The sequence below is a fragment of the Ixodes scapularis genome, unplaced genomic scaffold, assembly GCF_016920785.2.
Source record: "Ixodes scapularis isolate PalLabHiFi unplaced genomic scaffold, ASM1692078v2 PGA_scaffold1__304_contigs__length_218370807, whole genome shotgun sequence".
In the NCBI taxonomy this organism is placed as follows: domain Eukaryota; kingdom Metazoa; phylum Arthropoda; class Arachnida; order Ixodida; family Ixodidae; genus Ixodes; species Ixodes scapularis.
The window spans coordinates 47192244-47205228 of NW_024609846.1; the positions used below are offsets into that span (position 1 = coordinate 47192244).

The window sequence follows — 12985 nt, forward strand, 5'->3', positions numbered from 1 at the left end:
CTTATTGTAATACAATACAATAAATGTAATGTTTTCCAATACACTGTCTATATTGTATTGCAATACAATAAAAAGATATTGTTTACCAATATCCATAATACGCTGTTTATATTGGAGTTTTCCAATAGGGGTGTGCCGTGAAGATCTCCGAACAACGGAGCGAAAGACCAACGAGCAGTTAGCAGCACAATCGGCGATACTTTCCGACCAGTTCACCAGAGCCTTCAATCAATGCTCCACCCAGCTGACTGGCGTCAAATCTGACATTGTAACCGCAATGAAGGCCCACGTGGCCGAAGATCTGCGTGCACAGAACGAAAAACTGATGAGCGCCACGCAGAGTGCGTGTGACGGAGCGATTAGTTTTTATAGGCCTGAGACGTATTACTGGTACTTTAAAGATTGGGAAGCCCTGAAGAAAAATGCGTCAAAAAAGGGAAAAGACGATGCTAAAAGTTCCCCCATGTATGCATGTGGCTACAGGTTCTTTCACTCGATCATTCTCATCAAGAACGATAGGCAGCTGTGTTTGGGAATTTACCTCGGTATAATCCCGGGAGCCAACGATTCGAGACTTGAATGGCCCTTCAGAAAGACTTACACGCTCGGTATCGTCAATACCAAGGACAAAGCAAGGAATATATTTCATAAGGTAGAGGCTAGTAAATTTCCAACAAGTTCCTCCTTTCAGAAGCCAGAGGCAGCGGCCAATCTTTATTTTGGGACTGGGGGCTTGTATGCCGCTGACAAGATTGAAAGTGATGGGTTTGTTAGCAACGACTCTCTGGTCATTTTCTTTCAAGTCGAACCGTAGGGGACTAACCAGATACGCCACTAATTATCGAGACAAAAACCAAACTTCAACTAGGATCGACGTTTGTTTCTTGTATAAATATTAAAGTAGGAACTACGATATAAAGGAGTGCAAGTGTTTTGTTCTTGTTTTTTTTTTTCTTTTTCGAAAAATAACAACGTCAAAGAACGCGGTGTTTGTGTTTTTGTTTTTTTCACTTTGTATATTTAAATATTCAAATAATAAATCGAAGCAAAGTGTCTTGACACTACGACGGAGCATGTCTGATTTTAAAACAGCGTGTAGTTCCACGAACGATCACTCGCACGGCGCGTTGAAGTGTTCATTGGCACGGAACTCCTGAAATGTGCAGCACCCTCTGCCGATGTGCGGCACGACAAGGCGCCCTCGCGAATAAAAATATCGATTCACGTTGGTCTGTCCTTTTGCAATTTTATACCACAAAAAAAGGCCGGATATGACGAAGCAGGGTACGTATCGGCTTTATGTATTCGCTTGGTTTTCTTTCTTTGTTTTTTTATTTTGAACTCTCAATGGTTCGAGAGAAGAGGTCGCTCAACTTCCAGAATGCACGGAGCGTCCTAGTCGGCTCGAGCGTACATCCGAACTGCCCCACAATTCCCCGCGCCGCGCACGGTTCATTGTAAGGACGCTGAGGGAACGTTGTGCGATTTTTCGAAAGGGTCTATCACGATGCGCGTCGAGTTGTGCATGTTGTGTATTGCCTCCTCAGATGAAGATAAAACCGCGTGTCGGTGAGAGCGACGGCAGTTGGCGACATGCGCGAGGATCGGTCTCTTCATATTTTCGTATCCCAATACTTGAGTATGAAGCCATTGTACGACCTATTCTAGAATATACGAATACAATGTGGTATTCCCACGTAGCTAGGAAAAGAAATCAAGGAACTTTATTGCCCGCAAAAGCTTTGCTGGCCGTTCTATATTTAATAATTTCCTATATGGCGTTTGTTCATCAGGTTTACTTGCAGAAGCAGATATAGAATCATTGCGGATTAGAAGAAAAAAAGGTTATGGCATTTATATTTTGTTTACAGAATCGTTAATGCCAATCATAACATATACATAATCTGTTTAAGACATAGCATAAGTCATGCAATGACTATAAAACAAAAGTTTAGCTATAATGTGTTCAGAGATTTCTTTTTTTTTTTTGCCCCTTGCAAAATATTTTATGGGACTCTTTTATAAGGAAAATAAACGGTAACCGTTCCGTCACAAGACATGATAGTTTACGCAATACCGCAGCCACGAGTAAAAACTGCTGAGTTAGATATGTAATTCTAAAGAGTCGTATCTATGCATAACCAGTGTTGATATGACTTTACTATACTATACTTAGTTTCAGCTTAAGTTTAGACGCAGCCGTCGCTACGAACTGAGGTCAATCAAGCAACGCGAAAGTCGCAAGTCAGTGGGCATCTTTTTATGATTGGTTCAGCCATGATAGAAGACGTACATAAGCCTAGCGGACACCGTGATGGTGCGCCTTTGGCGCTGTCTGATTGGTCCTATCAGCTCGTAGCGTCAGCTGCGTCTGGACTTAAGGTAAAACGAAGTATAGTCACTATTTTTATTCTTTGTTTTATTTACTTTGATTTGTCTTCAGGTCTTCGTCATTTTATGGCACTTTTTATAATATATTGAATCAAAGTCACTTTTTCTATGCTTTCTTCTCTACTTTGCTTCGCAATAAGTAAAAGCGCAGTCGAAAGCAAGATGACATGCAAACGCGGACAGGCGCACTAAGAGTATGAATTTTTGTCAAAAAAAGAAAAATCGCAGGAGCACGCTTAAGCTTCGCCTCTAAGAATGGAACGCGATAGCTAAACATGTAAACCCCCACTCGATCCCAAGTCTTGCAAGTGTTAAAAATTAAAAAAGAAAAAGCAGCTCAAAATGGTCAGGATAACGGACAAGCAGAAATTTAATTTTTATTGCCCAACTTAGATTCTTGTATAAACTAAAGTCAGACAGTCACGTGTTGTATTTTCTTACTAATCTGGGCACATCTAGTGTCTCAGTCATAAAAACACTTATAGTATCCTCAATCATCCGCACTGGAGCGTACCGGGGCACCGAGGTGCGCCCCGTCGCCTCCTGTGCTCCGCCGCTATTCGTTTTCAAGGGCCGCTCATTTCAGTGCTTCCCCGCCATTTCCTTTCAAGGGCTGCTCCAGACACGGGACTCGCGCACTGGCGCTTTTGACGCTACTTGCAAGACAAACGCAAACACGTCTAGGGGCTTTACGCAAATCAAGAATTTAGCGAAAGGTCCATATTGTCGGTCACTTCCGAACCGCCAAGCATCATCGCAGGCTTCCAGCGCCCTGAAAAGCGTGCACGACCGCAAGGCGACTCCTAATGAGGAGAAGCCGAACCGCACTGAACCGTTGGAAAATGAGGCGAGCGAGGTCGACCAATGGATTCCGCATTCCAAACCGCGATCCCACGTGCCGGAACGATGCGCCCGACGCACGAAATATCCGGCTTCGGTAATAGGGACGCCGCTGTAATGGCGTTCCCAACTCCCTTCGAGTACGGGGCACGGGAAATTGGCTGGGAAATTCTAAACGAAGCGGTGAAATGTATGTAGCTGTCCGAGACAGGACGCCCGACAACGATGTTATCGATGACTGCGGGCAAAACGTGCACTCTCCGCTGATTACTGAGGCCGGCCGACCCTGAGAAGTATTATTTCGGATGAGCAGGGAAGTGCTGGATCTCGACCCGCTACAAATGCGGGCGTGATTTCGATCGCGCAAGCCGCGCTTAGCAGACATGGGGGTGGGCTGTGGATGCATGCACGCGCGTTCGAATGAATACGCCTTGATTTGAACGCAACGCCGGAACAATTTTGAAATGGTGGAGCAGGCCCACGAACATCGATCGGCGCAATACAGCGTTTCAATAAAGGGCCTCAGGCTGGTTGCATCCTCAGAGTTCGTACATGCGACGAAAATATTGCTCGCTTTTTTTTCCTTTCTTTCTTTTATTTCAAATCGACGCAATAAAATTGTTATCTTTTGGTTCGAAATGTTGCTGAGAATGGAGTTAGAATAAAATGCCACTATTCACTGTCACCGTATGGTGTCAGCCTATTTCCTAGCTCTGCGTACCGGAGGCACTCCATGCGGTGTTTTATCAAAAGTATTGGGGGCCAGTTGAGCTAGTTCACATCGCCCAGGCACGTAGCCAAAAAAAGGGGGGGGGGGGGGGCTCTTCTTGCCCTCCCCCGGAATCTTTCATTTTGCTGGGACCTGATCCCCCCTCCCCCTCATACAGCATTTTGTCATGGGCACCCCCCCCCCCCTCCCCCCGAATCAAAAAGAAAAATCCTGGCTACGTGCCTGATATCGCCCAATGTAAAAATGCGGAATGCAAGGAAAACACTACAAACATTGCTTTCCTATGCCAGATCCGGTTAATGAATCAATGTGTCCTAGTACTTTGTTTTAAAATAAAGCGCGTACCTTACCGGGTAAGTTAACGAATTAGCGTAGGCACGAATGAGCAAGATGCTGGTGACAAAATTTTATGTTTTACCTTCCAACTTTAAAAGTGACGGCACTGAGGCAAATTCTCGCCTCAGTGCTGTCACCTCCGGTGTTCCCCAGGGGTCTGTTTTGAGACCCCATCTGTTTCTGATTTGTACTAATGACTTACCAATATTTGTATCATCCCCTATTAGCTTATTCGCAGATGATTGTGTAATATATCGTGAAATTACTAATGAATCCGACGCGGCACTTCTTCAAGCTGATTTAGGCGCAGTATCGGAATAGTGCAACTTATGGCAAATGACTCTCAATACTAACAAATATAAAACTATGAGGGTGTCTCGTCGTAACACATCACCATCATCATACTCAATATGTAATATTCAGCTGACATCTGTAACCTCTTTCAAGTATCTCGGTGTTCAGGTCACTTCTAACCTGTCATGGAAAACTCATTCTGATCATATAATCGCTAAAGCAAATTCAATGCGTGGATATTAAAAAAAAAACTTTTCCTTAACCCCTATGTCGCTAAAACTTCTTTCTATAAGCCTTTAATACGTTCAAAATTGGAATATGCCGCAGCAATCTGGGATCCAGGTCACTCAACGCTTATAACAAACATCGAAACCCTGCAAAATCGCGCCGCACGATTCATAGTCTGCAGCTATCATCCCACCGCAAGTCTCTCATCTATGAAAACCACCCTAGCCCTGCCTCTTCTTTCCTCACGTCGGAAAATATCTCGTCTATGCCTTTTCCATGAAATCTATCATTCCAACCCTTCACTGAAAAACAAAATATTCATTAGCCCCCCCCCCCCCCCCCTTTCATTTCTTCCCGCATTGATCACAAAGTTGGCATACCTCATTGAGAAACTTCAGCTTACACAAACTCATTCATGCCGAGGACGTCATCTGAACGGATCCACCTTCCTGTATCATAACTATTCCATCAATAGATTTATTTAGAAAAGCTGTAACTACTCACTTTTGTTAGGATTATGCCGTGATAACATTTATAACCAAGTTGCATTGTTGTTTGAATTTTATGCAGAGCCAATATTTTATGTCTACCCCCTGTGTAATGCCCCTGGACCCTGGGGGTATTGAATAAATATATAAATAAATAAATCACTAAGATTATTTGGAACCTCGGGTACTCACGGGCTCCCCTACATCTCCAGCTCGAACCAGAAGGGTCGTGTTATTCCAGTCGGTGGTCTCCTCGGGACGATTTGTCTTTTTCGCGTCCTGGGATCAACAAAGAGTCTGAACGAATAAAAAGGCGACGTCACCCAGGATTACTTTTTTTTTATTATTATTTTTTACGGAAATGAATCGACGACAACCGTTGTTCTGCACTTTATGTATTCACTAAGAATGACGCTAAACTAAAATTATAGATATATTTTAAAGTGCCGCAATAAAATACGTGTCTCAAAAAATCAAATTAAAAAGAAAAAACTTTTACTTCCAATATTTACGTCGTGAGGCTGATTTTCACTTACGAGTGCTTCCGAAACAGTACTTAATTGTGGGGTCAATGTCCTATAAGAAAAGCGTGTTTTGAAATTACTCATTAATCAAAATGTGTCTTGTAACGTAATCATCAAGCTAAATATTTTTTTTGTAATGGAGGGGGGGAGTGCCTGTCCTATCTACGCGCTTCAAAAAAATATTTCGTGATTTCAGTTTTTTCTTTAAACGAACTGTAAAAAAGAAAACGTCGCGAAACAAAACAATCTCGAAAAAAAAAAAAAAAAAGCAACGGAAATTATTTACGCATGTCTTCCACGCACTATATCAGATTGCCTGAAACGGATGAAGTCGAAACGTTGACAGCCGTAAAACTAAACTAGAATATGCGCGACACGGTTAAATGACTGACAGTGACCGTAAATTACATTGATTTGCTGGCTGTCGTTCCTAATTTCCGTTTTCGCGCACTATTTTCTATAAGCATTATTTGTGTGTGAAACACAAACACCGACGCGCGCAGAGTTACTGTATGAGTTAGATCCAGACGCGGCAGTTTTTCTATCGAACGAGTATACAAGTCCTACTAACTACCGCAAAGCAACGCTGAGCGACGTTGACAAGCTCGTACGGAGTCAGTACGTCCTCGCTAAGACCGATAATTAGAGAGGAAGAGTGAACTCTCGCTCAGTATATACTTTAGAGTGTATGGAGTATTCGTTGGCCGCCATATAGCCTGCGTGATTTCCCGTCGTATGAGTGCTGACAGCCCGAGTTCACCTAATTTATTTCGCACCGTCGAAGTTGTTACGTTTTGCGGAAGATAAGTTACTTAGACGGCAACTTGCACGCTTGACACCTTAGACGCCGAGATCTGTCAAGTAGAGAACAGCCCACTACGCTTCACGAGAACCAGTGACTCGAGACGTAACGACGCTTAAAGTGGTACTTCGGCGATTTTCCCAGCTACGCCCAACTAACTATATTTTCTGAATTCCCGGCGTTTACCCTCTCTGGTATGCTATTTAGTATCGCGAAATTCATAATAGTTGTCGTGAAATCGGCAAGCCAAATTGCTACAGAAAGCAACATTTAAAGATACCCTTACTTTTTAGTGCCGTGACGCCAGTGGAAGGCACGTTTGCCAGTCGAGCAAGCACAGTAAAAAATAGACTATGCCAAGCGTCTGTTCCCTGCTTGTGCCCAGGTACTGGAACGAGCTTTCAAATTAATCATTTGGCACCATTAAATTGTTTAGAATCAATTCGAAACAGAATCTACACTCCAAAAAGTGAACCCATGGCTTCCACTGGCGTTACTTTTTTGTTGTTGATAATAGAGACTTTCAGTTTGAAAAACACGGTGAAGACCAAAATTTTAAATTCAATAACTTCGCAAAAATATAAATATTTTTACCAAGTACTTGGGATACTACTTCAGCGATGTTCATATATGTGTTTAAAATTTTTCAGACATATCGGCGACCATAAAGGAAACGTCTGAGTACCCCTTTAAATATCTTGAAACTTGAGATCGTTTTGTACAATTACCTTAAGTTTTATCTGAAATCACAAGGAATTGTGTTCCGTCCTCCAGCAATGCTAAAGCAGTCGGCCACAGAGCAAACGATATCACCTGAGTTTCTCCACACTGCGTTTATAGCTCAGGATGTCGCATTTCGAAAAGTAACGGTCGCTAATTGCATCCACTCTGCACTAAACACCAAACAAAGTGGCGCCAAAATAAAAATTGGGAAAGAATATACGGATACTTTCAACGGATCCTATTCAGTGGCTCTAGGTGCCACTAAAGTCACTGGATCTTTGGAAACTAGAGTCATTGCTTTCCCTGACTGCTGGCCGTACGAAAACAGATGCTGACATACAGACGACGAAACCTCGCAAGGTGACTGGCCGATCGGTTTCTGTTGCCCTGGAAATCGCCATTTCGATCTATTCAAGTCTTCAAAGTTTCGAAAGGGTCGTTTTAAACCAGCCGCGCCAAGATAGCTATCGAACATCATCGTACTGAAAGCGTTCTTCGCCAATATTAGCGTGTTTGGCCCTGTGCACGCAATCTCCTTATCAGTCATGCTCATATCCCGAAATCTCTTACGATGATATTTTTCAGCGATAGCTGTAATGGGTTCTTCCGACCATTGAAAGTGACGTCCGTTGTTGATGTTGTAGTTACAGTTATTGTAGTTCGCGTACTATATTCCGTCTCATCCTACAATGAACCAAAGCCCTGTTCTACAGGTCGCCGGGTCCAGTCACGAGCCTGTAGGAAACCACGTGCTATATTTGCTCCGTCATACGTATCAGTGCGCCAAGACGCGTCATCCGGAGGCGAGATTTTCGACTGCTTATTGAGCACTCGCGGCGGCTCCGTCTGTTTGCTACTACTGAAGGCTACTGAAGGGATTCAATACCATCTGGAAGCGATGGGGCGAACAGAGCCCGGGATCAGAACCAAAGGCCATCAATCAGAAATGAAGATGAGTCGGATCGAATATTCGACGTTAGTTCGTATGCACGCACCACGTGCGAAAGCGAGATGCGGGTCGCGGTATGTGCACAAATATCGGATTGGAATGGATTGTTATGGCTGAGGCGAAACGACTTTATGTCAGTGTTGCCTGCGCGCCTTCCAACTTCTCCAAACAGTTGACATGCTTACGAAATATGGCCATGCATGTTTATGAACCTAAATACTATGTATGCGAAGCGCAAGTTCGTCTGCTTCTTGTGCAGGTTTTCCGATGATGTCAGGACGCCATCTCTTATTGGCAGATTAGAAAAAATAGTGAGTAGACCTCAAGGTATCTAGCATTGAGTCTACCCACTATCTTTTTAATCAGAGCCAATCAGAACTCGGTGTCATTCTGACGTAACCGCAGCCCCTGCGAAACAAGCAGACGACTTGCGCTCCGCATACCTTCACTTCACCAATGTTAAATAGCGCGTTATCACAACAGAGAACCATATGCGTAAGATTAGTGTTCTTCTTGCACTGCGTATCCTGATTTCTCTCGCGCACTCTTTTGCAATGTGGATGCACGTTTTTTTGTAGTGGTGCTCCGTCCGCCATCCTTGTAGTCAGAGTTTATCGTGGAGTGCGAGGGAGTATAGGGCGTCTGTCGTGGATGCTGCCAAGGTCTCGAGAAAGTTCGCCCGCCGCCCTCGGGAATCGAACCTGGGTCCTCTACGTGCGATGCAGAGGCGTTACCAGAGAGCTACGCCACTCTGTTAAAGGAGTGGTAAAATGAATTTTGGGATGATATTTCTTTTTAGGTTGAGATTTTACTGTTCGCTTATAGTTTAGTGGACAAAAAAATGAGTGTATAAAGTCAATAGCCCGCTTTTCAGTACGAAATTTTGAAAATATAGCGGACTATTTCCTACCTCCTTTCCTTGGAGAGCTCTCCTCCCTTTCATTATAATACAGTTGAATCTCGTTAATTTGAACTCGAGTGGGACCGAACATTTGTTTTAATAAAGCAGAGTTTGAATTACCGGGAGTTTCCGTCCATAGAGACGCATAGGATGGGACCTGCATGTTAGTTTGAATTATCTGCAAGTTCGAATTAAGAGAGTTTGAATTAATAGGATTCAACTGTACATTCGTACTACCCAAAGCACATCAGTCGGCCCAAACTCACGCAATGAACACGAGCACTGCGTCACTGGAACGTACGCGCTCGTCAACAATCAATCAGTCGACGGATATTTGGATTCGCTTTCTTGACCAATCAATGAAGTAAGGGCACTTATCATTTCTTGCGAATAACAACTTTCACAGTGTGCTTAAAAAAAACACGGTGGGAGCTTGAAGTCATCACACTTGCTGAACTACTAGGTCAAGACGACGTGATTTCTCATTTCTTTATTGAGTTAAGAAGGAAAGCTAAAGAGAAAGTAGTCTAAAATCCTTTCATGACCCATTTAACGGCCCGCTGTATAATTATTTTTTATAGTATCCGATGTTAACTGCACGCGTTTTTTTTTTTTTTTTTAAATCAACCGATTACAAAATGTCGTTATAGCATCGTCAATGCCAAGAGCCCTTGTCGGAAGACCCGCTTGCACGCGCTTCGAAACAAAAAAGACACAAAAGCGTGCGGAACCAAATGGTCAGATGTCTGTTTGTTCTGAACGATTTTGTTCATGCACCCCGCCGTGCGTTAAAGCGACGCCGATGACCAACGACTTCGCCTTGACATGTCGCAGTTATCGCTGTGACTCTACTGTGGATTAACACAAAGCTGCTAAGTTTTTTTTTTTTTTTTTCTTGCGTGTATCGGGACAGGAAAATTTATTTTTCAATGCCGGCAAACCGACGCCACATAAGGTGGCGGTTGCGAACATTTGCGCTTGCTTCGGCGGTGTCTGGATGGCAAAAATCATGGTATACAATAAAATTCTTTATAAAAAAAACTGTCATTAGGAATTCGAATCGTCTCACCGACAATGTAGAGGTCAAAAAGGAGGAACTGCTCATTCCGTGGACCGAAATGGCGATCACATGGGGAGTTTGCGCTACTTTCCGAGTATCCAGAAACTTTAGGTGCTACATGTCAGTGATAGGGGAAACATTCTGAAGGAAGACTAGTTTAAGATAGCGGCAGTGGTAAACATCGCGGGTGCGACGACTGAAGGTACGAGACCTCTAACGCACGCATTCTGACCGCAGATTTGTTTACCGCTTTGAAAGGTTGTGTTTCCCGCCAATGTCGACGTTCGTCCAACGTAGGGGTATGATGCTCACTTCGACACCAATGTCAATCACGTACTGAATTTGGTCTTCTGCTCAGTGGCGAGGAACAGGCAGATGAATTTGAGTCTCGCGAGTTGGCCGTACTCATTGAATAGGCGAAACGTTTTCCGAGAACCAATAGCATAGTTTATGGCACCTTTGGGCTTTGTATCCGCACTTCTGGTGGTACCAACATCACTTGTGAAATCTAGTTTCTATTATTTCTCACTTGCACCTCGCTGGAAGTCATATGGATACTTACAACGTAAATAAAATGCATTTATGGACAGGCACGTGAACCGGCGCGTCCCTTGGTTTTAAACTGGTAACGAGTGCAACAGTGGCGTATCCAGGGTGGAGGCTTATAGGGCTCCCTCCCCCCCCCCCCCCTTCCCTAAATTCAGCCGACCCTATAATATATAGATGCACTTTGACCCCCTCTCTTCCTCTCAGCGCCCCAGTTCATGGACATCCCAGTTACATCAACCTCCCCCCCCCCCCTCCCCCCGAAAAAAATTTCTGGCTATGCACGAGCATCTAAAACATGCCCGTGCGTTTGCTTTCCCGCACAACACTCGGAGAGCCAATCACCGCAACTTACGGAGGCAGCTCATCGAATGACGATGCCGAAACATACACTCTGAAAAAAGCCGGTAAGTTTGCTTTCCCGCACAACGCTCGGAGAGCCAATCAACGCAACTTACGGAGGCAGCTCATCGAATGACGATGCCGAAACATACACTCTGAAAAAAGCCGGTAAGTTTGCTTTCCCGCACAACGCTCGGAGAGCCAATCAACGCAACTTACGGAGGCAGCTCATCGAATGACGATGCCGAAACATACACTCTGAAAAAAGCCGGTAAGTTTGCTTTCCCGCACAACACTCGGAGAGCCAATCACCGCAACTTACGGAGGCAGCTCATCGAATGACGATGCCGAAACATACACTCTGAAAAAAGCCGGTAAGTTTGCTTTCCCGCACAACGCTCGGAGAGCCAATCAACGCAACTTACGGAGGCAGCTCATCGAATGACGATGCCGAAACATACACTCTGAAAAAAGCCGGTAAGTTTGCTTTCCCGCACAACGCTCGGAGAGCCAATCAACGCAACTTACGGAGGCAGCTCATCGAATGACGATGCCGAAACATACACTCTGAAAAAAGCCGGTAAGTTTGCTTTCCCGCACAACACTCGGAGAGCCAATCAACGCAACTTACGGAGGCAGCTCATCGAATGACGATGCCGAAACATACACTCTGAAAAAAGCCGGTAAGTTTGCTTTCCCGCACAACGCTCGGAGAGCCAATCAACGCAACTTACGGAGGCAGCTCATCGAATGACGATGCCGAAACATACACTCTGAAAAAAGCCGGTAAGTTTGCTTTCCCGCACAACACTCGGAGAGCCAATCACCGCAACTTACGGAGGCAGCTCATCGAATGACGATGCCGAAACATACACTCTGAAAAAAGCCGGTAAGTTTGCTTTCCCGCACAACGCTCGGAGAGCCAATCAACGCAACTTACGGAGGCAGCTCATCGAATGACGATGCCGAAACATACACTCTGAAAAAAGCCGGTAAGTTTGCTTTCCCGCACAACACTCGGAGAGCCAATCACCGCAACTTACGGAGGCAGCTCATCGAATGACGATGCCGAAACATACACTCTGAAAAAAGCCGGTAAGTTTGCTTTCCCGCACAACACTCGGAGAGCCAATCACCGCAACTTACGGAGGCAGCTCATCGAATGACGATGCCGAAACATACACTCTGAAAAAAGCCGGTAAGTTTGCTTTCCCGCACAACACTCGGAGAGCCAATCACCGCAACTTACGGAGGCAGCTCATCGAATGACGATGCCGAAACATACACTCTGAAAAAAGCCGGTAAGTTTGCTTTCCCGCACAACACTCGGAGAGCCAATCACCGCAACTTACGGAGGCAGCTCATCGAATGACGATGCCGAAACATACACTCTGAAAAAAGCCGGTAAGTTTGCTTTCCCGCACAACACTCGGAGAGCCAATCACCGCAACTTACGGAGGCAGCTCATCGAATGACGATGCCGAAACATACACTCTGAAAAAAGCCGGTAAGTTTGCTTTCCCGCACAACACTCGGAGAGCCAATCACCGCAACTTACGGAGGCAGCTCATCGAATGACGATGCCGAAACATACACTCTGAAAAAAGCCGGTAAGTTTGCTTTCCCGCACAACACTCGGAGAGCCAATCACCGCAACTTACGGAGGCAGCTCATCGAATGACGATGCCGAAACATACACTCTGAAAAAAGCCGGTAAGTTTGCTTTCCCGCACAACACTCGGAGAGCCAATCACCGCAACTTACGGAGGCAGCTCATCGAATGACGATGCCGAAACATACACTCTGAAAAAAGCCGGTAAGTTTGCTTTCC

General features: G+C 44.8%; 1 protein-coding gene across 1 annotated transcript in view; it reads left to right on the top strand.

Annotated features, from left to right (window-relative positions):
* Nucleotides 1-277: 277 nt before the first annotated feature.
* The window catches only part of LOC8026524 ((3R)-3-hydroxyacyl-CoA dehydrogenase-like), a 60660-nt gene continuing 47952 nt past the window's right edge, over nt 278-12985 (top strand). Inside the window, exons 1-2 of the mRNA XM_002404013.4 lie at nt 278-631; nt 692-765. Of these exons, the coding sequence (XP_002404057.4) occupies nt 278-631; nt 692-765 (428 nt within the window). The remainder of the gene's footprint in view (nt 632-691; nt 766-12985) is intronic.